At 43.6% G+C, this 26,777-nt stretch overlaps 1 protein-coding gene across 19 annotated transcripts in view; it reads right to left on the reverse strand.

Annotated features, from left to right (window-relative positions):
* Positions 1 to 12,071: 12,071 nt before the first annotated feature.
* SVIL (supervillin) overlaps positions 12,072 to 26,777 on the reverse strand; it is a 134,485-nt gene continuing 119,779 nt past the window's right edge. For all 19 annotated transcript variants that reach the window (XM_032100675.1, XM_032100684.1, XM_032100604.1 and 16 more), the window contains 16 exons: positions 25,520 to 25,675; positions 24,621 to 24,757; positions 23,974 to 24,121; positions 23,704 to 23,849; positions 22,705 to 22,880; positions 22,461 to 22,605; positions 21,719 to 21,995; positions 19,911 to 20,062; positions 18,665 to 18,770; positions 17,639 to 17,846; positions 16,690 to 16,823; positions 15,868 to 16,023; positions 15,321 to 15,464; positions 14,468 to 14,589; positions 13,487 to 13,642; positions 12,072 to 13,359 (listed from right to left, as the gene is read on the reverse strand). In XM_032100675.1, the coding sequence (XP_031956566.1) occupies positions 13,273 to 13,359; positions 13,487 to 13,642; positions 14,468 to 14,589; positions 15,321 to 15,464; positions 15,868 to 16,023; positions 16,690 to 16,823; positions 17,639 to 17,846; positions 18,665 to 18,770; positions 19,911 to 20,062; positions 21,719 to 21,995; positions 22,461 to 22,605; positions 22,705 to 22,880; positions 23,704 to 23,849; positions 23,974 to 24,121; positions 24,621 to 24,757; positions 25,520 to 25,675 (2,450 nt within the window). In that variant the 3' untranslated portion in view covers positions 12,072 to 13,272. The remainder of the gene's footprint in view (positions 13,360 to 13,486; positions 13,643 to 14,467; positions 14,590 to 15,320; positions 15,465 to 15,867; positions 16,024 to 16,689; positions 16,824 to 17,638; positions 17,847 to 18,664; positions 18,771 to 19,910; positions 20,063 to 21,718; positions 21,996 to 22,460; positions 22,606 to 22,704; positions 22,881 to 23,703; positions 23,850 to 23,973; positions 24,122 to 24,620; positions 24,758 to 25,519; positions 25,676 to 26,777) is intronic.

Consider the following 26,777-nt stretch of genomic DNA (forward strand, 5'->3'; position numbering starts at 1 on the left):
ATTTGGTGTTTATTGCCTTCAAATACTTGCAGAGGGTTATCATATCCTCCTCCTTTAGTCACTGCTTGGAAAAGTTGTTTATGCCGAATTCTTTCAGGCTTTTCTCATCCAGCTGTTCCCTCCCACCTCTTATCTGATGTGGTGCTCTCTGAAAGCCTTCAGCCTGTCTGTATCACCCTGGGCCTGGCGTGCACAGTAATGATGGCAGCAGCCTTGCTGCAGCCCCAGCAGACCCCACTCCGAGCTGAGATACTTCAGTGGGCTTGTCCTGGCCCATGGTGCAGCAGTGGCTGCTAATTAATGTTCCTGCTTTCCAGGTTTCTCTGTCTTATTGAGCAGTAGTGTTTCAGACTATTTTCCCAAGTATGTTAACTTTGGTTTTCCCAGGCATAGTCTAATTTGATTATTTCCTGCACATATTTCCAACCTCTCCAGCTTCCCCCATATTATTGCTACATCCTCCCTCATTTGCTTTTGACTGCTCGGGCCAAATTACAGCAAAAGCAGATATGAGCCAGGATGTGTATCCAGGCTCTCTGCCAGCTATTTTGCAAAAAAATTACCCATACCACAAGATCCCACCTCTCACAAGTCATAGGGACAAACCCTGAGTTAGCAAATAGCTTTGCTTTTCCCAGCCCCCCTGGTTACACGGGCAGGATCAGCAGTGGTCGCCAGCTGACCCATGTGGTCACAGGACCTTGAAGGTTTCCATCTCCTACAGTGACTTGCAAGGTGCCCTTAGGTCCCCAGGGAAGATCATCAGGTATTATTTCCAAGCAATTATTTGAGGTTAGACACAAAAATGGACGTGTCCTGATTTTCAGAAGCCAAGTGCTTATAGTTTCAATCAGGGATTTTGGCTACTGTGCTACCTAAGGAATGAAGTTTTGGGCATGATCTGACCAAGAGTGGAAAGGATCACCACCTTTGAATTTCACCTTTGAAATTGCTTTTGTGTAGGTGAATGAGTCTTAGCAATTTGGGAATTGTTTGCATGAGTGTGTGCATGTGTGTGTGTGTGTATTTTAGTTTTGGAGGCAGAGACCAGGCAGAGGAACATTAGTATGCCGTGAGAGCACAGGGACTGAAGGAGTGATGACAAGGGTCACTGGAAGTCTGTGGCCTCACTTGGGAGTGAGGTGGCCTGTGCTTTAGCCAGCAAGCTGTTGCATATTTTCCCTCTTCAGAAACAGCCTGAATCATCTCACACCTACATAAGCTGCTTTCCAGGAGGTGACCTGCTTTCCTGAATCCAACCATTTAATCAAACCAGGCTTTATTTCTGTTTTAGTTCTTTATGTAAAGTTACTCCTGGTTCATGAACACTTTCAGCAGCTGTTCATGGTCTTTTATCATTGCACTGCTCAAATTCCTTGGGGCTTTTTCCCACTCAGTGACTGGGGCATCATGTCTGCTCACACAAAGTGAGTGTTCCCAACTTCACCACTGTTGCAGTGGGGATACTGCAACACGCATATATCAAACCAGGAGTCCCGTGGAAAGGAAATATATATGGACAGACAGATTCTTGCTAGCTGTTTCAGAGAGATGTTTATTTCTCCAGCTGCATGGCCGGAGCTCTGCCGAGGAACTGTTCCAGTCACGGGACCAAGGGTCCTTCTGCCCGCGCAGGGAACACAAACCAACCCATGGGAACGAGGCTGAGCAGGGGCAGGGAAGCCCCGTGTCTGTGCCCTCAGGGCCCCTCTCCCAGGGCTACACGGCGGGGGAGGGACCCCAACACCTCACCCGTTTTATTTTAATAAAAGGAGAATGAAAACAACTGGATAAACATAACAAGAACAGTTTCAGAACAAAACAAGCCACCCTCCTGAGTCTTTAAATGTCCAAACAGATTCTCTGGAACATCTTAGGGCTGACAGAAGGGAGACAGAATTCTCTGAGCATGCTTTGTGGGGAAACTGAGGCAGGAGAGGGTTTAACTTCTTCCCTCCCCCTTTTCATCCCCCACTCGGCATTGGAAAGGGATTTTTGGGGAAACAGTTGGCAAAAGCATGGTTTTGTGAGGGAAACCATGGATGAAAAAACGGATTGGGAATACACTGGGGGTAATAGGACATAGGGTAAAAGGGAAAGGTGGGATTAGGAAAGGGAAACTGTAGGGGGGGCTTACAATGGAGATACTGTCTAACATGACTACGATTTTTTGCATATATACTGCCTTTTACAGGAACACCATCAGGCCCAGTGACCTGCGATGCTTGTAACCCTTTTCTACCTCGTATAATTTTGAATTGCACCACCTCTCCATCTCCCAAGCTTGGGATGTATTTTTCAGGGTTATTCTTTTTAATAGCAGTTCTATGCACGAATATGTCTTGCTGGTTGTCCCACCTTGTTATAAAACCATAATTTTGCTTAACATTATACCATTTTACTATCCCTAAGGTCTTAGTTACTATGATCTTTTTCCGAGTGGCTGCTGTTTTCTGTCTCGCTGCGTCTTTGCTCTCTCCTTCAGTCGCTCCCGTGTTGGAATTGTCGGGGCTGCTTGTGCCTGCGCGCTCTTCCCGGGGTCGCGTTCGGGGCTGCGTGGGCCGGGCCGGGCCGCGCCGCTCAGTTCTCCGCGCGTCGCCTCCTCTGGTCGCAGCTTCGCTGCCGCTGCCAGGCGCTGCACCCACGTCTCGGCCGGGCCCCCGGGCGACGACTCCCCCGCGCCCTGCTCCAGCGCGTGTTTCGGTTCGGCGCGGCTCCGTCTCGGTCGGGCGTTCCCGGGGCTCGCTCCACCACACGCTGCACGCGGCCGGGCAGGCACCGCCGGGTCCCGCCGTGCCTCGCTCCGCCGCCGACACTGCGGCTCGCGTGGCTCTGCCCGCGCGCGGGAACTGCCTCGCTGCTGCTCGCAGAGCGCTCGGTGCACGTGGCCTGGGCCGCACAGTCCCTGAGCCAGGCTTCCCTTCGCCAGGACACAGCTGACATTGCTCAGCAGTCTCGGTAACTAAATAATATTCACGAAAATATTCTTCCATCGGCATATATTTTGACTCAAATATTAACTGTGTCCAAACGGTTTTCCAAAAGCCCTTGGTAAGAATTAAATCCCAAGAAACATAGAAAAAGTTCTTAAACAACCATGCCAGGAAGTGTTTCAGTTCTTTCTGAGCTTGAATCAAGCTAAAATTTACAAATCGTTGTTCAAGAATCGTTTTAAGACAAATGTCCATATGCGGCTCGGAGAGCCAAGAGTCTTCCCACTGTTCCTCCATAGTTTAGATATGGAATAGCAAAGCAAAACCAAGAAGAGGAATCCAAAGTTTCCAGGGTTTACTCACACAAATCAGTCGCTTAGGGATCGGGGATCGTTCTGCTCTCAATTCTCCACCATTTGTTGCAGTGGGGATACTGCAACACGCATATATCAAACCAGGAGTCCCGTGGAAAGGAAATATATACGGACAGACAGATTCTTGCTAGCTGTTTCAGAGATGTTTATTTCTCCAGCCGCATGGCCGGGGCTCTGCCGAGGAACTGTTCCAGTCACGGGACCAAGGGTCCTTCTGCCCGCGCAGGGAACACAAACCAACCAATGGGAACGAGGCTGAGCAGGGGCAGGGAAGCCCCGTGTCTGTGCCCTCAGGGCCCCTCTCCCAGGGCTACACGGTGGGGGAGAGACCCCAACACACCACCTCAGCTTTTAGAAAAACGGGCTCTTTAGCAGGAAACTGCTTACATTTCACTAGATCACACATGAATCTGCAAACTAATATATACCAAGTCAGACTCAATCCATGAAGTGTTCCAGGTACCCAGAGTACCTGATACTGGGCAGGCAGAGTCAGCTCCATGGAGCGGCTTAATACCCTTAATACAGACCCTTAATACCCGGTACTGAAGAGCCTGGTAAGTGACATAGGAGTCACCTGCTCAACTTCCCCTGCATGAGCCTGGTTCCCTCCACTCTCCCCCTGCCCCAGCAGACTGACATCAGATGGTCAGAAGATGACCTAGAAGGTAACAACTCTGAAGCCTTTCAGGTCAGACATCACCCCCAAATCTCTCCTTAGCTGCAGTAACGGTGTTATGGGACAAAGGCAAGATAGTGCTGTCTCCACCAGCCTAATCACAGCCACGCCTGGTGTTTCTTGTGCAGAGGACATTAGTGGAGACCCCTGTGCCTTGGGAGGGGAGGAGGATATCCTGCACAGCTCTAGGCAGGAATATGAGGAGTCCTGCTGCAATGGCAAGGGCTTAGGGCAGACATCCAATGCAGAGCCCTGGGTTACTGGGAAAACTTAAACACCTCTGGATTCCAGTGGTGGGATTCCTCTCTCCTCACTCTCTAGTGGAGCCAAGGGCTCCTTTACAGTTAGTGGTGTAAGGGAAAAACCTTTTGGATCCAAGTCACCTGACGATATGCCTGCTGCCTTTTGGATGAGGTGACTCCAATCCTGGAATTCAGCAGCTGAAACAAATAGAGTTCTGCTGACTATAGATCTGAGTAGAGGTGACTGATTTCCCAAACCTTCCCTTAGCTGCTGTGTGGAGTCATGAGGTGGGTTCAAGTTCAAGACCCTCTGCAAGTCTGATGGCTGAAAATGGATAAAAGGAAGAGTGAGCAAGCAGGGCACTGCAATGGGCCGAGTGACAAAGCTATTTATATCTGCTCCCGTGCCCTCCCTTAGCTTGCCCATTCCTGGCCATCTCCTCTTGAGTTGGAGGCAGGGGCAAAAGCTGAGGAACTACTGGGGCTTCAGCCTTAATAAGTGTAACAAAAAGTAAGGAAGGGGGACTTTCAATGGCGTAACTTTCTTGGCCCTCAAACTGTCTGTGCTTACCCAGCACCAGAATCAGGAAAAATAGCCCAGAGGCATCCCAGCTGGTGGGCTGGGAACCAGTGCAGGTCCCCTGATGTCAGTGCAGTGCTGTGCCCAAGCTAACAAACCCAAAGCTTATTAGCTGAGGTGCAATGCCAAGCACTGCATCAGTCCTGCCATCAGACCCACTGCTATGTCTGTGTGACACCAGGCTGCACCTCATGTTGTTACCAACTCTCTGTACATGGGCAGCCCTGGGCTGCTGCCTGGCTTGGGGTGTGCAGGGCTCATAACCTCTACCTTGCTTCAGGCCAAATGTGCTAGACCCACCTCCCTCCCCATGAAAAAGTCATAGAAGTGAGAAGGAAGAAAGTCCAAGCTCATTTTGGTCACTCATTCGGATCTGTGCTTTGGAAGTGAGCAAGGAAACTGCTGACAACCATCTGTCACAAGTATATCACCCTCACTCTATTAGTTCCCATGCTTTGGAAAAATGTCTTTTTCTTCTCGCTTGATATTAGAGACTGCCTGACTCCTCCTAGGTATCCAAATGTGTCTCACAGGTTGAAATTGTGTGGTCCCAAAATGCTTTCAAGAGACCTGATATATGCAGATAACTAACACTCACTGTCACTGTGTAGTGAGGCAAGAAGGCTGGTTAGTCCATTCAGCCCATCCTAACAGTGTTCCCATGGTAAGGTAAAAAACCACTTGAGTATTCAGCACATAAAGTGCTTAAAATAATAGGGTTTTTTTGGGGGGGTGGTGGTGTGAGGATGAGAGAGGTGGTTTCTCTGCAAACTGCTGCACTATGATCTGGCTGAATATTTCAGCAGCTGAATAAAAGCCCCCCTCCAACTCTTCTGCATCTGAGTACCCAAATAAGGGTGTATGTATTCAGCACAAGCACAGCTCTAAACCCAAGCCCCAAACATGAGCAGGTGCATCTCCCTCTTTTCATCATCTGAGCATAGCTGATGTCTCCTGCCAATTTTAAGGGCAAGTGAGTACAATGGTGATGGGGGCGAAGCAGCTGGGGGAGACAGCAGGAAGGGGGCACGGAGGGGGCCCTGCTTGGCAAGGTGAGCAGTGCCCGCTGGGGTGGTGGGTGGCCCTGTTAGCTCTCTTTGTGCGGCTCTGTGGGGAAAGGGGGGAAGGAAGAGGCAACAACAAGTGAGCGAGTTCAAAGTGAAGCCACGGAGGCCAGCGAATCATGGCTGATCTGTGCCAGCTGCAAGCTGCTGCTCCTCTAGTAAATGTGCCAACTATTTTGCTGGAGTAGGGAAGAACCACTAGAAGTGTGTGTGGGTTTGTGGTTGGTGGAGCTGGAGGTGGGCAATGTGGATCTTTCTTACTGACACATAGCCATCACAAATTCCCTAGCACCTGGAATTCGGGATGTGCCTCTGTGCACAGCCGCAGCCTGGTTGGTCCAAACTACTGGGTCCTAAAGGAGAGGGAAAGAGTAGCTATGCTCTGCACACTTACTCCAGAGCAAGGAATGCCACAAAACCCTGGGTGTGCCAGAAAGTCATTCCCGGAGCTGCCACATGAAACAGGACGTCAGCACTGGCTTGCTTAGACCAGCTACCAGATAATCAGCTGTCAGGGAAAATGCTCAGCCCCGAAACTGCCCCTGCTGAAATGCTGGCGACAGCCTGGACTCAGTCCTCTTCCTTCTCCTTTGTGCCTTGTGCCGTGGTCCCCAAGGGGCCACTACAGTTCTCAGGTCCAAAGTACAGTTTTGCCCTTTTCATATGCTTCGGGATGGAGGAACGTGGTTCATGCCAACCACAGCTCTCCTACCCAGGCTGGGATACGCCTGCCTGGGGAGAAGGTTGGGTCACGCAGGTCTGACACCCGGTGGGATGTCAGGGGGACAAATGCGGCTGCTAAAGGCATTTGGTGAGGAGTTCGTGCAGCGGGGCAATGCCCTTTGGTAGTGCAGTGCCTGGGTCACACGGCGGCCGGGGTCGGGCTGTGGGACTGCTCTGCCACCCCGCCGGCCTGGGGCCGAGCCAGGCACGGAGCGCAGTGCGCGCAGCCGTGAGCTGGGACGGCAGAAAGCCCCCTTGGGAAGGCAGTGGCAGCCGGCAGGCCCTGTTTGCGCCGCAGGGCAGAGCTGTGACTGGGGATGGTCACACCAAGCTCGCCGCGGCCGTGTGGCGATGGCCGGTGTGCCGGGGCTGGTCACACCAAGCTCGCCGGCGCCGTGTGGCGATGGCCGGTGTGCCGGGGCTGGTCACACCAAGCTCGCCGCGGCCGTGTGGCGATGGCCGGTGTGCCGGGGCTGGTCACACCAAGCTCGCCGGCGCCGTGTGGCGATGGCCGGTGTGCCGGGGCTGGTCACACCAAGCTCGCCGGCGCCGTGTGGCGATGGCCGGTGTGCCGGGGCCCGCCGCGCACAGCAAGGGCAGCCCGGGCCCGCGGGCGGCGGCGCGGCGCCCCCTGCCGGCCGCGGGGCCACATGGCGGCGGCGCCCGGGAGGGAAGGGAGAAAAGCGGGAGAAAGAGCGAGCCGGGGCCGGGCTGAGGCGGCCCGCGGGGGTTAACGCCGGCCCAGAAGTTGCTTCCGGGGCCCGTGGGGCGTCATGAGGGGAAAGGACGGCGGGCAGCGCACAGCCCGAGGGGCGGGCGGCTGCATGTCCCTGCCCCAGCCCTGCACCGGCGCTTGTAAACGCCTGGCCAGATGGGGGACACCCGGTGAAGTGTCCCGCGGCAAAACAACAACCTGCGTCCAGCTCAGGTTCGGCCAGAGGAGGGGGTGAGCCTCGACGGGGGTGATGCTCCCACGGCACGCAGGCACCAGGCAGCCCGGAGCGAGCACAGGTGGGAACGGGGCAGCCGCACAGCGCCCTGCCTGTCCGCCCGCGTTACCTGTGGGGCGCAGGGGGCACAGCGTGCGCGCTGTGTGTAGCGCGGCAGCCGCTCATATGCCCAGGCATCTGCCCTCGCAAGATCCGACGGCCGTGACTCATGTGATGCAACATGAACATGGGACAAGGAGACGCTCCCATTAAATTCAAACAAGGCTGGCAGCCTTCAGCCACTTCATAATATAAGATGAAAGGACTTTTAATCACTCTGTTCTGGCACTTTTCCAATGTTTTTTCCTCATTTCTCTTCCCTCCTAAGAAGGCTCAATCATTATCCCATCTACCAGAACAGTTTCTTCATTAGCATACATCCTCTACCAGCCTTTCCTGGGCTCTGGCTGCTTTCCCACACACGGCTCAGTCCCTTCTTTGGAAAATGCTGCTTTAAAGGATTTCTAACTCTTCTGGAAGAGTTTGGCTAAAAACGGGGAGGGCTTTACAAAGAACCAACCCATAAGTGATGCCTCCCGTGACAGAGCAGGGAAGCCGCATGCATGTGTGCTTCCGGAAGTTCTACTTCCACACTTGGTTGTGTTTGATAAGGACCATCTCATTATAGAGACAGAACATAGACGCAAATCTGCTGCTACCAGGCTCTCACAGACCACTGCCTCTTCTGTGTCATCAGAAATGAGGCAGATGTGGTAAGATCCTCAAAATACAAAACCACGTATTCTTTTAGCACTTGGTCTTACGGTGTATGAACATCAACAGGAAAGGCACCTTGGGGCAGGTGGTGTCTTATTTGTCCAACCAATCTGGGCTCTTCATAAACCTCACCTTATGGAGTCGTTGTTTGTATTTTAAAGACAAACTGTAGATCTTCTACAGAGGCATCTGTTCAAATTGATACCAATACCAGTGGTGGTTCCAGAGGATCTCATCTTCAGAGGTCATTTGTGAAGGGCTCCAACTTGTCCCTCTGTTGCTCAGACTTAGGATTTTCAAAATTCATTCCTGTTGCTGCCCTGTGTAATTTTATTTGGACCTTCTATGCTTCATGTCACTAACAGCCTTCAGTCCTGCATCTGTTACTGCAGAGACTGTCTTGCTCATCCAGCAGCCATGTTTTGGCGGAATGCATGGCTCTATCTAAAACAAAAAGCATTGCAAAGATTAGGTCTGTTTTGCTGGAAATTTTAGTAGTAAAGTAAACCAGAGGCTTCTGGATAAAGTCAAAACCTCAAACTATTTCTGGTAGTTTTCCTTTTGTGAAATGTTCAACCTTCCTTAGTATTTATTGCACTGGTGCAGTGCAGTGTGGTTCTGCTTCTGGTTTGCAGCCAAATTTTGAAAATAATTTCTGAAATAGAGAATCATATTTCTCAGATTACTAATAAATCACTTGGAAAGAACTCGGGTGGTGGTGGTAGGGTGGGGTGTAGGGGGAAATACACCCCCTACAACCGTGCAGCAAGGTACCAGCAATCATATTCCTCAAATATAAAAGTTAGAATTGTTTAAAGAAAACCCCACATATTTAAATTGTAAAACTTCAGTGAAATGAGGGTAGCAGTCAGAGTTGGAAAAAGGAAAGCATTAGAACTAGCAGAGATTTTACTTGGAAATGACTTAAGTTCAAAAACAGCTTTAGAAGTGAAACGATAAAATATTGCCTGGGCCCCTGTAGATAAACCAAGCCAAATCAATTACTTTTCTGTCTATAAGTCATGACCACCTTATAAAATATAGAGTGAGCAGGGGCACTAATAATGAAGTGTTACCACTTCAACAACATTATTATATACAGCATCCAATTTTGGGAGTAGGAAGCAGGTGCCTTTCCTCACAGGCAGTTGCCATAAGCAAGAGTAGTGATTGTATTGAGGTTATGATATGTTTACTGGCTGCATAAAGACAATTAATAGTCACACGTGCAAACAGTTAACAGTTTATACAGTACATTTCTAAGTTAAAGGAATTAAATATCAGTGTTCTGCTACCAAGCACAAGTGGCTCAGCAATTGCCACTGGAAAATGAATGTGCTGGTTAGCACAGCCTGGAACACACAGGCTGCAGAGGGAGATAGGGGAGTGTAAAATTGAAGCTGAACAGGTGTCAGTTAGTAAAATAGCAAATGGGGTCACTACAGATGGCTTTTGCCTGACTTCCCTTGCTCTTTCAGCAGTGCATGCACTCTAGGACTTTTCTCTGGTTCAGTAACTTGGTAATTCCACGGGCAGGTCGCTGCAGAGGAGAGAGCAGAAGTTTGGGGTGGTTTAGGTAATATTTGCAGCTGTGTGGTGCCCCTCAAGGCCCCTTCCAGCTCAGCTGGCTTGGTAGAGCCAGAAGTGTAGAAATGCACAGCTGCAAGGGTTTGCCAGCACAGGGCCTGGACTCTGTGTGTGTGTGTGTATGCAGACATGTAGCAGAGCCAAGGACCTCAGGTGCACAATCAGTACCATGAATCTCTGCAACTGACTATCTTCTGTTTGAATAAAGGAGACCTTTCTTCACATACCCCAGTTCCTTACTGTAATGAAAGAGCAGAAAATGAATGGGTTTTTTACATAAATACCATATATTTTAGCAACAGAATAGAAGAATTTTGCCCAGAGTCTGGTCCTTGCTGTGAAAATACATTCTCTGCTAGTCCAAGAGGCTACACTGAACAGGAGTGATTTACAAAGCTTTATAGAAGTGGCATTCTGTTGCCAAGAGGGCAACTGTCAGTGGATCAGGACTGCATGTGGAGGTATCATGGAGCTGCCCTTATGACTGTGGCTGCAGTAACTTTTTTAAGAGTCAGGATGGGGCAGTTTAAAAGCATAGGAGATAACATGGCTCAATGCCTGAAAGCTATTGGACTGACACAAAACACAGAATGCCATGTTCAAGGTACTACCTTTTTCATGTGCAGACTCCCTACACCAGAAACTTTGCCTAGACATGGAGTTCTTGGGTGTCTATTTGAAACAAGCAGAGAACAGGTAACCCAGGCAAGCAACCAAACTAACCCTCTCCCCCTATCCAGACAAGACATGCTTCAGCTCTATTTCCTGTGCGGGGCTCTAAAACCAGTTCAGGAATATTTTAATGGCCCTTTGTGATTTCCAATCATAAATGGCATCCCTATAGTGGAGAGGGAAGGTAGCAGAAAATTAAAGCATAATCTACAGGTCTATCTAAGGCCTTACACTGACTTGCTTTCTGTTGTCAGCTTCACATTCCAGGAAAGCATTTTGATAAGTAACAAGTATATAATGGATAATAAAATATTTTCTGCAAAACCTTAAAGCTTTCCTAGGCAATGTTATGAGCAAAGCACCCAAGTAGAAAATTGGGTTCTGTGTCCTGGCTCATGGAACTGGGCCATTAGATAAGAAATTGTGTAAAATTTACAGGAACTCTGAGATCTGACAAAAGCAAATTGTTTCACTGGCTGCAGCCCCTTTGCCAGCTCTTCTTGTCTTTCAGCTGAGATTCTAAAGGCTTTAGAGGTGGGTGAATGTTGCCCTTCAGCAACACTTGAAGGACTGACAATGTTTTCAAGAAACAAAAGAAAATGATACCACCCTGCCAGAGGGAAAAACAAGGTCAATCATGCAATGCAAATCAGCTCTCTGCTGGAGAGAAAAATCAAAACAGAAGAACCTGCTACCCTCATGGTACAGACTGAACATGAATAATCAAAACCTAATTCCTGCTTGATTTTATCACCAGAGAGGGTGAAAGAGGAAAATATATGGGTGCAAAAATACTTAGATGAATACAGCAGTGACTTTGGAAACCTCTCAGTGCTTGAAGAATAAACTTGTCACTATAAAGCCCCCCATTTTCAAACTAACAGTGTATCCCATGCAGAAGGCAGCTGAGGACCTCTGAGGAACTGGCATCTAAACAGCTTTTTGCTGGAGTTTATGTAAGAAGCATTCTGGCTCTGAATAGTGTTCCTAACATTTTCTTGGGTTTTTCGTTTCAGTTCTTAACAGAAACCAGTACATGAAAGGAAATACTCCTGTGCTCAAAACTCACCTTGCGTATTTCTACATTTTTAATTCATTTACTTAAAGGCTTGATTACAACTTACCAACCCATCTGTCAAAACAAGATTCACTTTAACTGTGGAGCAATACTTACTGCAGATCTTGCAGAAATACACACCTCACACATTCAAAAATCCCACTTCAAGTCGCTTGGCCTAGGAGAATGACAAGAGCAGCGACAGGCACCACCCCAAGCCAGGAGCAGCTCTGAATGGCTGCAGGGCAGAAGGAAAGCTATGCAGCCAGGAATGAAAATGTGAAACCCACTAGGCTACCAGAGGAGAACCATACAACTTATTACAGAAATGCCAAATGCCTGAAAAACATTTCAAACAATAGCAAATACTTACTTGACGATTCTATTCAATGTCCTAATTAACTGAGTAAAAACAATTTTGACTTCAGTGCTTATTGAAAAAATGGACACAATGTTTATTTTCAGTTCAAATTTTACTCCCAATTGCACAAAGGTTGAAAAGACTTTTTCAAATTTTGAAAACCAGCATAATAATTTTGGTTTCATATATAAAACAGGGAAACCCAAAGGATACAGGAGTTGTGTGACAGTTCCAACATTCAGCATTAAAGTGTTGCCCAACTTAATTTTATCTCATACATTGATTATTTTCTACATTATCTGCTTCTCAAATTATAACTCTGTACAATACCCACAGATATCTAAGGTTAAAATATTTTGAGAAAATACCATGTTATGGAAGGTTCCAATGACCTAGTACAGATTACAGTACAAATTAATGACAAGTCAGAGCATTGCTACAAGTTTATTCAGAGGCTTTTACTTTCGGTTCTTATATCACAAAAGACATGTTTAATGTTTACAACAAGTATTAGGAACTGAGATGTTTTTATTTCTACTATTATAAAAGTAACATAGGAGACCGTTCTAAGCCATCTTCAAAATGCAGACCAATCTTTTTTTTTTTTTTGTATATAAACTGTACACAAAAAACCAAGGCACTATACATTTTTGGATAATAAAGTATAAAGGTTGATTCGCATAGTTTCTCAAGAAATCCATGCTATAAATACAAACGCTTTGTTCGGTTTAGCACCTGAAGCAGCACTGAGAACAATTCATTAACTATTGCAAAGAGAAACTTCAGAATGCGAAGGAGATACATATTGGTGGTATAGCTAATTCAGTACAAGCAACTGCCATCCAGCTACTTTTCTGTAGTTTTGACATGAAAGTCTTGAAAGTGAATATATATTGCATTGTTAAATACATACTTGTTCTATGTGTTTATATAAATATAAATTCTTTGTAATCCACAAACTAACAAAATAACACTTTACAAAGAGAACTTCTTTAAAAACAAAAATGGCAAGTATTGTATATAGCCAAAGGACACCTGCAGCAGTAGCTCAAGAAACTACTGTTTAAGTGCATAGGAGAATGGAGCTTAAACACACTGCCTTTAAGAGTCAAAACTGAATTCCATTTTCAAAGAGTTCTCTTGGCCTTTTATAATATTACACACCTCCAGATAGGTAGTCACTAATAACTTCAGATTATTTTTATCTGTTCTGTAAATGTAGGGTACGATTCTTCTAAAGGACATAGAAAGTGAGAGTGGACATCCCTTTAGTGCTCACTCCCCTAAACACAGCTTAGAAAAGTCCTTTTGCCTTCTTCAGGTTAACCTGCTTCCAAGATGGCAGTGCATTGTACTCCTCTCTTGTCATCTCTAATGCAACCTGCGTTTAAAATGAGAGGATGTGCTATTAGCAAAAATAACTGATTAAGTAGCACGATCAGCAAATGACTTTCCCGCATGGTTAGACACAGATGCACAGAGTAACAGTGCACCTCTTCTCTCCTTACCTCAAAGTCCTGATCTGAAAGGTAAATTTCAAGCTTCAGTGGATCAACTCCCTCAGGCAGAGGCCTAGCTAAGAGATCTGCTAATGGATACACTGTTTTACACAGCTTGGCCAGCACATCCTCTACAAGTATTATCTGATTAGAAACTTCGGCATCCTGGAAGGAGAAAAGGAAAACAGGGAACAGGATCACAATGCTGAAACCGTCACCTGTGCCCATGGCCATCTGCAGATGGCACAGGATAACCTGCCCGGCCTGAGCACAAAGCTATATGTCCAGGTGTGTACACAGGCCAACAGCCCTCCCCTACAACAATTTCACAGCTAAAAACAGGTCTGCACTTCGCAGAAGGACTTCCTGTATTTCCAGAATCTCAGTGTAAGGCTGAAATCTGTGTTTAGTCATGAAACGAGCATTTTCTACTAAGGATGGCTGCAGAGGACTTACAAAACAGGAGATGTCATTTGTGTTGAGACACCCCTTGACTGAAAGCTTTTAAAGCAGCCACATGTAATTTGGCTGTGAACTCTGCATATCCCAGCTGAGAAAGTCAGTAACAAAGCCCTTGGAGCCAGCTGATCCTTTCAGAGGTGTTTTGCTCTCCTGCACTTCGAATTTGGAGACCAGACCAGAACTGCACATTGCTGCATGACTGAAACAGCTATTCTGTTAAGCTCAAACTCTAGCACATCTAAGAGATGATTCAGATAACACTCTCCTCCTGTTTTTAACAACAAAAAACAAACTATGAGAAGTTACATGAAAAAAAGGAGCAGGAATGCCTCTGATATACACATTCCCAGTCAGAATTTAGCTGTGGTGGTGGTGGTGGTTTTTTTTTCCTTTGCAGACTCCTAAACTGTGGTTTCTAAGTTTATCCTCTGCATCTTAGGGCCTGAGAGCACAAATAACCAGTGTTACTGACAACACAAGACACAGTTACTAGCAATAGGAGACAGTCTATGCAATGAAAAGATTTACCATTTCTGTGATCTCTGCAATGTCTTCCCTGTGCTCCCAACTTGGGAACATATTAGTGAATGTCAGAGGCTCTAGGCCGGCATGAATTAGATAGGATTTTGGGGGCTTCTTTACATTTTTTCCTAAAAACAGTCAAAATACAAAAAAAAAAAAAAAAAGAGAGACAGAAATTACAAACAGTACAATATTTTGCAATCTCACCCACTATCCAAAGCTACCTTCTAAGAGTATTTAATTTTTTCCTGAAAAGCTGAAACAGTTTAAGGCAGAAAGAATAAATTTTCCAGGATTTTTTTAAAAATTAGTATGGGATCTTTTAACATGTTTTTCAGTATTCTTACACCTGCCTTTTACCATAGCTGACTGCAAAGATTAAAACATATATGCTGAAAATCCCCAACAGCTACTTCTAACCGAATGCCTTTCTTATCTTACAAAAACAGAATAGAGTAAGCAGAGTGTGATGGTCTGAAATTAGCCAAATTCAGGTAAATGAAACCTTCTGGTATGCTCAGCAGAAGTATCCTGCCAGCAATCAACTAAGCTTCAGCTTGGAGGCTTAAATGAGAATGTTTAAATTGTAACTTGTTATTCTGAGGTGTAACACAATAAATAAAGCCTTTCCACTGAGAGTTGAGTCAGCAGAGTATCTTGACAATTTGGGAACAATGCTGTTACTAGATAAATGGTTTGCTAAAAAAAGAGTGGAGAATGTATCTTCAAATAAACTGATGTTTATTGATTACAATAAACAATATATTACGATATATTGGGGGAGCACCTTTCAGCTCAGGAGAGCAAGGCATGGACGGGTATGACACACCCAGAGCAGTCAGGCACAGCACTCTGTTACCTTTGCAGTACCGGAGCACCGTCTCCATGGCGCATTTCCTGTCTGTAGCCCACCTGATTCGAGCTGATCCAGTGATTTTGTTTTCCACAGGCCACCAGCCTTGCCACAGGTACACTTCATGGTGATTGTCAACAAGGAAGAGTGCTGCACAGTCAGAAAATAACAAATCCATCATCAGCCACTTACTAGTTCTTGCAATCCCCTAAAAAACCCCATTCTTATATGCTTGTCAGCATCACAGTAGGATCATTTAACAGTTTACCAATCCCTTTTGTTAATCATCCAGCTAAACTTCAGCTGGAGTTTGATTCTCAGATATAAACAATGTATTTTTACAGCAAGCCTCTGGAATACATACATACTTGATTATTTCTCAGCATCTTTATCATGGAAAAATTACTGTTATTGCTTAATACTGTATAAGCATCACATGCACACATTCTCCTATGATAAATCAAGTTAAAAGTGCTTACAATTACTGAAACACTGCCTGATGCAGGATACAGTCATCTGTTTTCTTGTCACTTAAGTATTTTAAAGCACATACCTGGCTGTGGGGCAGTATAAAGATCCTCTTGCAAGAATGGCATGGAATTGATGACAGCAGGGTCTCTTGAAGGGTAAACATACTCGGTGGCTGAGAATTCTCCTGATGAACTACTGAGGCTGAACAGGCGGGGCGTGAAATTAAACTTTCCAGGATCTTTAAAGAACAAAAATTAAGAAGAGTCACAATAGCAAATGTCAGAGTTAATTGTAAAAACTAACAAATAAACTTTTAAAGTAGCTGTAAATTTTCTGAGTTTGAAAAATCAGGAGAGACAACCAGATGTCTTGAGGGACTAGCAACAGCTGTAAAGAAGTTGAGCTGAGCGGCTGGCTGCCATCAGTCTGAATCTTATCCTGGTTAGTTACCATCAGCCATTTCATAACCGGCTGTTTTGCAGATTAAGTGAAGCAAGCCCATCTCAGAGTTAACTGACAGATTTTCCACTTGGTAAATCAATTCTCCTGCTACCTTTGTTGGCAGTTTCAAAGCAAAGGCTGGACAAAAATGTGTGCAGAACTGCCTCCTAAATCCCTTCAGAGGGGAATCTAAATGTATTGGTAACGGTGTTAACTATTGCTCTGTGCTGCCTGAATACAGAGGGGCAGCAGAAGCAGGGGAGAACAAAATGAAACACTTGGTTTTCCAGCACTTTCCTTCTATTTTTAAGTATTACTTAACTCAGTAAGATTTTTGGAAGCATTTCTCTAAAGGGATCAACTCAACTACTGAGAAGTTCCTCAAAAACTTTATATTAAATCTGACAACACCGTAGACCAGGAAAGTAAAATGTGAGTGCCAAATCCAGGAAGGCAGGTCTACCTTGCAACATGCAATCATAGGCCTTCCGATCTCTCCTCCCTAATGCGTCCCAGAATCCCAAGGGCTCTGACCCTTCATCACATTCATGAATTGTCACCTTGCTGCTGCTGTGCAGCCCTGCCTCCAGCGGACACCTACAAAACACAAAGAGAGAGAGTGAACTCAGCGTTCCTGCCCCAAACACAGCTAACACAAACCTGCTGGCCACTTGCATTAGTGGAACCCAAAAGTACCCTACAGGCTTGTTGCATACCTCATGTCAACATAGGCACTTTGAAAAATTATCAAAAAACAAGACAGGGAATTTCAACAGCTATTCTCATAGCATTTGGATCCCATTCCCAGAGTGAAGAAGATACTCGCATGAGTTCTCAGTAGATTCTCACTGCCTGCTTTTGTAACTGCTGCTGTCCTCCTTGCATGCTTTCCCAAATTAATTTCCTCTTCCTTATTCACAAGGCTGGATTCTAATCCTCCTATCAAATGCAATTTAATTTGCTATTCAGATGTTTAGCATCTCATTCCAAATGGAAAACGGCTTTTTTTTAAACTGTAATTAGTCCAGTAGGAAGAATGTGGATGCCCCATCCCTGGAAGTGTTCAAGGCCAGGTTGGATGGGGCTTTGAGCAACCTGGTCTAGTGGAAGGTATCTCTGCCCATGGCAGGAGGGTTGGAGTTAGATGAACTTTAAGGTCCCTTCCAATTCAAACCATTCTGTGAGTCTATTAATAAATGCATTTGATCTCCAGTGAAAGCAATTACAGAATGTGAGTTTTCTCCACTCTCCCAAACCAACCAACCTTCACTCCTCCTCCTCACCAAGCATGCACATGCTGCATTTGTACTGAGAGGACAGCTTTGTTTATTTCAAATTTTCTTTGAGTCAGACTATTTTAAGTAAATTGGTAGTCTATATAAACATGTCCAAAATATAGGTCAGACACTCACTGTTCTTTTATTTTATTGGCTGCCGTTCTTCCTACATCCTTGGTGTGGGACTGTGCTTTGCAGCCATGCCACAGGTAGATAAGAGCTTTGTTGATATTGAGGACAATCATGGATGTCCTAGAACGCAGGCTGCTGCAGTGACACGCTACTTCAAGTAAGTTTCCTTCACTGGGAACTTCTCCTCGCACGCAATAAAGCCTCCAATCACCTGGAGCAGACAGGAACAGTGCAGCACTATTATAAAATCACACAGGACTGAAAATTCAAAACCTCTGCTCTGGGACAGCTGTTCTCATACTGGATGAATTTCACCTACTGCATGCCTACGTTGCCACAGAATAAACTAGCTAAGCACCAGGTCTGGCTAACACTACTTGAGAAACCCTGTGCAGAAAAGATGCCTTCTGAAACCTTGCTACAGGAGTACAAGTATTGAGAGCTGAAGAGTTTAACAGCAGAAAAGTCAAGTTCTGCTCTTTCATATCATGAAGAAGGGAAACAAACACAGTATTCCTCCTATTCAACTCCTCTTCCCCTCTGCACCTTAGGAACATAAGGTCACAGTCAAGTGAAAACTGGAACATCTCCAAGCTACACTTCCATTGAAATTCTCCTACCTCAACTACCACATTCAAGGAATATGTCACAAAAAGCAGTGATTGGGTAATAAAAGCTTAGAGCTTTCTTTGGAGCAGAAGAACTGCTCATAAAAACACTTTTCTTCCCCAGACTGTGTAGGAAAGAACATACTTTAAAGCAGCACTTGGCTTAAGTAAAACCAAACTAAAACAATTTATGTGTGCATCAATACAATCAAGTCAGCATGCTCTAGCATGACAAAATCCATTTTAAACTCAAAGAAGAAAAAGACTGCCTTGAAACAAAGCATTGCAAAGCTGTCTCAAGAGTTTCATGGCATTAATTTTTCCTTTCTACAGACTATGGTAGTTGAGACTGAATACAAAGCCCTCCACAACAGCTAAAGAAGGATTTTGGGGCAGAAACTCTTAACTAACAATAATTTACTTTGTGCATTTTCTTCTTCCTCTTCCCTTCTTCCAGCATGCACAATCATCCCTCCTTGGAAACACTGCAAGAAGCATGGTGGTTCTTTCCCTTGAAGCACTTGTACCTGGAAATGGAAAGCACCACTCTTCATTAAAAAAAATAAGGCAAGTATACAGACTCAGGAAAACTGGTCTCTATGGATTACTAAAAATTATATAGTTATGGCCACCCACAAAGATGGCTTTCCTTCTACTTTACAACTGCTGACTATTGTTTAAATTACCATATATCAGCATGCAATGGGTTCCATATGCGACCTGGATATTAAAAGAAACCTCCAGCTGGAATCTAACAATTGAGTTTCAGAGGATAATGGAATACCAAATGAACTTTAATTTAAATTGGTTTAAACTAACCATTTTTTGAATTTTATGAATTTTTACAGAACTTGTCCACCTTGACCTATGTTCACTGAAACCAATATGGAGATAACATAGGAACTGAAGTAGGTTCAAAATTTGCTGTAAAACTGGTTTCTATGATAACATGCATGTTCTTTGCTCAGTAAACATTGCATTTGGAGAATGAAACTGGTATGGCCAGTTCCTAAATCAGCTACGTTGCAGAGACTCTCACACTCTTGATCAAGGGCCCTTATATTTCTCCTCTATGAACTCCTGTCTTTCTTGTCATTTCTATGCTGCTGTTAAAAAACTAAAAACATGATCAAGGTACAGAAACTAACTTTAAACCTCCCACCTTGTATGCTGGTAACAGTGAAGCCACAGCAAAGCCCAAGTATGCCTAAAGACAAAGCAAACTAGCCTGTCCTCAGCTTCAAGCTAGCTGCATCTGCATTGGCTAGAATCTCTGCAAACAATGGAATAATATGTAATTAGAGAGTAAGCAAATTGAAAATTTCAAATGTATTTTTTTGCCTTGGCCTACAGAAAGTGCTTCTCCTCAGCGCTAGGAAGACAGTCCTGCTATCTGAACATGAAAGGAAGGCATGAATCTCTCTAACTGTGCTTCACTTATTCCTGCAGGGATGGGAGAGACCACCTTCTCCTCCACCCTTTTCCAGAAATATCCTTAGAAGCAGGATCTCTGGCAGTTGGAATAATGTCAAAAGTAATTTTGAGGTCTGACTATTTGTAATGGCAAGAACACAGAAAGGGAGGAGGCAAAAAAGATCATTCCTGTTTACTGTTAGCAGCTACCCAGACAGGCGAATCTTACCAGGTCTGCCACCTAGGAAGCTCACCTGTGCTCCTCTCTCTTCATCAAGTTCCACTGTCATGAGTGCTGATGTTCCTTTCTCACTCACTGTGGAGTGCCTTCCTTGCCAAAAGAAATACACACATTTCTCTTTTCCAACAGCCCGTACTTGTTGCTCTCCTTTTTGTCTGCTTCCAACTGCAAAACAGAGAGCACATGCTGAAGAAAGTACTCTGGCTATAGGTTTAAACAGCACATGGTTTAATCCCATCTGCCAGCTCAGCACTATCCCATCCAGAACAGGAAAGAAAAAAATGTGCAATTGGAGGAACATTAGGTCTCCAAGTCAGCGTGTCCCTGTGCAGAGCTGGCATTGTCTCCTCAGGTGGATGTAAGCCCACAGGCAGAGATGCCTGTGTTGGCTGGAAAAAGAGATGTAGAAAGACCTGGTACTATCTGGAGAAAAATAATTGACAGCACTTGAGCCAATATGCATGTGAAATGGCATGTCCAGTTATGTTACCAGAAGAGTGCATTATGGCTCATTTTCCACATTACACACTGTTCTTTGGCAGCAGGAGAGCAGCTGCTTTTTTTTTTTTTTTCCTTAACAATCAGTATTTAGTTGTTATGATAAGCAAATAATGTTTACAGCAAGTGAAATTCAACAACACAACCACTTACAGAATATTTCACTCTTTCCAGTGAATAGGGAATAAACAGGTTTAATTAAATCAAAGATTTAAAAAACCCCAAGAGTTTGAAAACAGATTTTTAAAAAAAATATTAAAACATCTGCCTTGATTCCAGCAGCGCTGAGCAGCATCCAACTGAAACACTTAGGAGAAAGCATCCTGTTTTTTTCAAGTTGAGAATAATCAGACCACTACCCACTTCTAAAATTTATGGGAATCTGTACATTTAGTCCATAAAAGTACTGCCTCCTACATAAAAATTTATTCTCTTTTGGAGTGATGGAATATGTTTTCATCCATTTGGATTAGAAGTCTGTTTACAGTTCAGTACTAGTGTTACCCACTTCTCCCAAGACTTACAAGCTTTTATATTTTTCTTGGATTTCCCAGTATCTGATCTCAAGGATCCTGACTAAGACCTACCTACATTTTTTTGGCTAAAAGCCTGAAGCTGTATAACTGTTACACTGCTTTCAACTGATTTTAATATACTGCTATTTGGAACAATCAGTTTTAGACTATTTGTTTTTAACTTACCACAAAAGCCACCTATTCTTAGTTTAGTGCCAGAAGGGAGAGTTCCAATGGGTTTACAGAGCTGACTGGTTATCAGCCTTTACCTGCTGTTCTCAGGCTCTGTGTTGGAACACTGCTGAGCCTGAAATCCAGATCAAAGAGTTTCCAGCAGCAGCAGAAGGGACAGCAAGGGCAATGAGCTGGCAAGGGCTTTTCCTGTCATTGTTACTGATCTCCATTACCCAGGTTTTTCTTGTTGCTAAGCCTACCTCTCTTGCAAGACATTCAGACCCCAGCCATTAGTCCAGCTGCCTAGTTATTTTGGTGTTAAGCTGTGGGCATAATTTGGCTTAACGAGCTGTCCTGTGAACATGTACACCACCAATGTTGGGTAAAAGCAGAGATGGACAGCATTACATTTGGTGTATCAAAAATAACTAACTTTTTTATTTCCTACTGCTTTCTTTTAAACAAAATAAAAAGCTTTATTTTTTAATGACCTAGGGAGGCTAAATTAGCATCCCTAACCTTTCAAACTGTCTCATATCCATAGAAATCTAGGTCTGGATCTCACCACTAATAGCAGGAGTTTTAGCTGCACTTCTGCATGTTTCAGGAGGATGAAATGGAATTGTTCACTAACCTGTAGTGCTCACCATGTACTTCCACTTCACCACATAAGTGTCTCCCTCATGGAACTGCCCTATGCTTTGCTTAGGCAGTCTACTATAATCAAATTCCAGGATGTGCCAGACATCCACAGAGGCAGTGATAATTTCAAACTGCCTCCCATCTTCTCCTTCTACAAGTCCATAGCCCCGGCCAATATTCATTCCATCCAAGACTGTGCCCACAGTTGTTTGAGGCACAGCTACCATTAGCATGACATCATATGGTTTAGAGTCAGATCTGGATTCTTCCTGTCAGAAAACACAGAGAAGAGATTTCTTTGAGCATAGCTTTTTTTTCTCCTGGCCCCACAGTTCCAGTCAAACATTTTGACTCCTGCACACTTCAGTACTTTAATATCTTGTCATCGTTCAATGCCTTGTCAAAGCCACCTCAGCAGTTGTCACTGAGCTGCCTGGCTCATATATAAATAATAATAATAATAATAATAATAATACATAATATATAATATATTAATATGTTTATATATAACATATAAAAGTAATACACACAAATATATTTATAATTATAATGTAATATATAAATAATAATACAAAACAACTCTGTGGGTTTGCTGTAGGAAGTGATGTTCTGGCCCCTAGGTCAAAGCCCACAAAATAAAGAAAGTGCTCTGGATCTTTGAACACAAATTTCCCTGGCTGCAATCCCAACTAGGTCATCTAGTTTGAAATACCTAGCATGCTTATTATATGCACCTTCTGGTGAAGGGATTCACTAGAATTCTTCTCATTGAGTTTCTTCAGTTCTGTCCAATCAAGAAATTTTTCTTTGAACAGTATTGTCTCATTATGTTCTGTGAGTCTGCCAAATACAGCCCAGTCTGGGCGTCCTTGTCCCTTTCTGTGCAAGGGAACAAAAGATACAGATCAAATTAAACACTGTGAAAAGAGGGCAAGAAAACTAAGTATCTGCAATGAGACTAAATTCGAGTTACAATACCTGGGTATGAGGGGATTGCATTCTCCTGGGTCCAGAGGATTTATATCACAATTGGAGTAGTCAAAGGTGCCATTCCACAAGTGTTTTGCCAGCTGGAACGCCACTTTTCTTTGTGCTAAAGTAACTTCCTTTCCATGCCACACATATACTTCACTGCCAAAATCAAATACCAGCACCTAAAACCAAACCCAAACAACAAAAAAATCAACCTACTATTAGGTTAGGTGATACCCTGATCTTCCAGTTTCCTTGTGCTGAACAGAAGTTCCTCCAAATATGAGTTTCCTCAGTGACACTAACAAGTAGCACTAAATGCAAGTAAGGACAGGGCACCGGTCTGCATTGCAATGTCCAGTTTCTGAGGATGACTGGAAGCAAGTAAGGGGAATGCTGTGAGGTGTATCTTTAGGTGGCTAAAGTCACTAGCAGATCAGAGAGTTCTTACTGCTAAAAACCTGGTTCTGTTGCATGACTGATTGCTGTCCAGTTTCAGCAGCTTTCTCTGACATTTAAACCTATGCCTTGTCCTGCAGCCATGGAAGGCTGACAGAACGCACAACATAGGCAAAAAGGGAGTGACTTCAATACTTTCAAGAAAATGCATCGTGTCTTCATTTTAGAAACCTGCTCTCATTCCGACTTAGATGGGTGAAATGGTTGTTTGAAGAGGAAGAGTCTGCTAGGCATAGAAATAAAAGCAGGTTTTATTTTGTTTTGTTTTTCCAAAGGGCTACTTGTTTTGCATTTCATGATTCTGGAATAAGCCACTGTAGACACAAAGATTTATACTTCCTAAAATGGTATTTTACTTTAAAGATAACGTGAACTAATTTCTTGAGACCTGCAGCACACTCTAGACAGCAAAGCGCTCAGAAGCCTTTCAGAAACACAGAGGATCCAGTTTTCAGTGATCCTCTCCACAAGCATTTGCAATTACCGAAAGTTATAATCAGTTGCATGTTCCTGCACTTACCACAGGAGCAGTAAGTGGCACAATACCTCTTTTGGTTGCAGCAGGGTACATTTTGGCACCTTTCCCCAGTAGTCATCCTCAGGAATGAGTTTATCTTCTACGAGGCGGTAAATGCAATTTGTTTCTATTATTGCGGCTTCATACATTTCATCTTCTTCAGGACTTCCAGCGGCTTAAGGAAAAGATCGTCAAAAAACCCAAAAGAAATTAACATCCAACTATCTTTACTAAAGAGAACTGACTCTACTATCTTATTGTGATAGAGCATCAGATATTGTAACTATAACAATGCTTACACTGGTAATTTGTCTGTCCACCAAGGAGTTTCCAGAAGTCTTTGGCTGCGTGGGTATGGGTATTTATTCCTTCTTCTATAGTCTGTATATAAGAAGCTCTACAGCCAAGTTCCCTCTTTGTCTGAATTAAAGTTGCAAGTTCTGAAGCCTAAGAGATTAACAGTTATCTGAACAGGATTGCTTAAGTCTTTGGAATACTTGTGCAATATTCTTACTCAGGGAGAAGGCAAATGAGATATAATACAGCAAATAGCAGAAGAAATGGTTATTATTTATTGCACTAAATAAACAGACACTAGAAAAAAAAGTTACAGAAATGCATTCATTCTTTCATTTGCCTTAAAGCAAGACTGATCTCAGTGGGCATGGGAATAAAAAGGACATCCTGCAATTCAGACTATTTTTTTTTAGTTCAATCTGTATCCTGAGGATATCCTTTTTTCTCTTGCAGCTTCACAAACTACCCACTCCTACGTCAGCTTTCATTCAGTGCATGACCTAAAACCGATTTTCAGGAATCCTGCATCTCTCCCTGTCACGGACTGTAAGTTACATGCCAGTTTTTGGGAGAATTGGCACCAAGGCTCAATTTCATCAGAGACATACACTGCAATGGTTCTAAAAATAAATAATAAAATAGTACTGACCTTTGCTTTTTCTATGACATTTGCAAACTCTCCTACCCACAAGAAACATAAATGTGGAGTTAACAGCAGGAAACAGTCTCCACTGTTCAGTGATGAGGCTCTTGGTTCAACTAATCTTGTTTGAACATGTCTTCTTCCTACAGAGAAAAGAAAGCTAATTGTATTCCTTCAACTACCACTATCAAGTGCCACCACCTGATTTGTTTTGAATGAAATACAAACAATCCCAACACACTTAGCAAAATATGTGGAAACAGACATTTTAAGAACAATTAAAAACTACTACTGTGGAAAAAGAGTTTACTAACAGGAAACAAAATAAATGTTGTCTCCTATCAACTAATATTTCTATTATTTCCTGTTCTTGCTTTAACAACTCTGTGTCCTTCTGGAAATAAATGAATTAAGTAAATGGCAGACAGCAGCGAAACTCCAGAACCTTTTACATTTGCTTAAGTGAAGTTATGGCACAATTTCTGTAGGCAATAAAAAGTTTTAAGAATTCAGGAATTTTAAGAATTTTGTTTCCAAAACCTAGCTATTTGCAGAATCAGATATGTTATTATGCACTGTAAGGGGAAGTGGAGTAAGAACACTGTCACATCACTTCCAAGTCATGCTGAGCACTGGAAGAATGGGACAGTTAAAAAATTTCCACAGGAGATAGCCAGAATTTCTGAAATATTCTGTTTTCTCCTTGGGAAACACACAACAGTGCCTCAATGCAAACCTATTTGTAAGGTTTAACTTGTTACACAATTATCACTTATTTTTTCAGGTTTTGGACATAAATCTTGACCTGAAGATCTAGAACAAGCTAAGCATCTAAATGTGGTAGCATCTCCCATATGTTACATTCAGCCTATTATTTAGGGAAAGTAAAAGCAGTTCCAGCATACCTTTAATTTGCAGGAGCATTAGCTTCTTGTATGGCACAGCACTGTTGTTAGAGTTTTGCTCTGTTAGATTAACACTCCTCAGGCTAATGTTGCTGAAGTTCTCTTTGCTTGCCAGGCCAGCAAGCGCTACTTCTGAGAAATTTGAATTTGTAGACACTTGTACATAAAAAGAAGTTGGAGGAAAGACAGAGAGACACAAAAATTACAAAATTATATTTAAAAATTGGTTGTTGCATTAAGAAAATAATTGCTGCCCATTATTTTCAGTTTTTCTTCTTCTCCATAGCAATAGCAAAGCCAGGTTGAACTCATTAATCACTAGCCCAAAAGATTTGTGGATTTAGGATTACCTAAATTTCTAGATATCATCCAAGAGTAAACTGTCAGTGTCAGAATTATGCTATTTGACAGAAATACCAACTTTGCTAGGAAACATCCTACCCAATGTTTGGTGAAGTACTGTATAGATCTTCACTGCCTTATAAGTCATTAATAATAAAAGACAGCACAGAGACAAGGTTAATTAACTGTAATTCCCTTAAAATTTGGCTGAGACAGTGTGATGCAACACCCATTTACACTTCAGAGTCTTAGTCATGTTTTACTGTAAACTTACAGCCCAAATTCTTGGCTACAAATTGCTCGACCAAAGACAACACATTTTATGAATTTATAACTCAGGGAAATCCTTCTCATGAGATGGCAATTAAGTATTACATATATAATTAATATTTTCATCAATGCATTCAATAGTTAAAGATGATCTTTCTTTACTCAAATGTAATAAGGAAAACTTGTACTCCAAAATGTAAGAGTAGCTTGACAAATCTTTAAATACATTTTACAATGATGTCTTTGCTGCCTGTCTGATTGTCAGGAGAAAGCAACTTCACAAGTAAAACACCTTGTATAAGCCCTGCCACAAAGCACTGATACTTTATGGAAATTAATTGTTAGGAGGCAAGAAGGCTAATCCCAGTTTCTGAGAGAAAATTAGTACCCAAAATTGAGGCCAGTGTACCTTAACAAAAGTGCATCTATTCTTGCCAGTTCTCACCCCAGCATGACAAAGTTGGATCTGCTTTCCTTGATCTCCTGTCCTCACCCTGCACACCCTGCAGGCATCGTGTCTCTCTCTCTCTCTCTCTCTCCACAAGGTGACTGTGCTAAAAATAAATAATTAAACCTATATACAGGAGGTGGCTATAGGTACTTTCCCTGAGGAAGTCACACATGCCCTTCTCTCCAGGCCTCCTAG

Source organism: Corvus moneduloides, chromosome 1 (assembly GCF_009650955.1).
Source record: "Corvus moneduloides isolate bCorMon1 chromosome 1, bCorMon1.pri, whole genome shotgun sequence".
Lineage (NCBI taxonomy): Eukaryota > Metazoa > Chordata > Aves > Passeriformes > Corvidae > Corvus > Corvus moneduloides.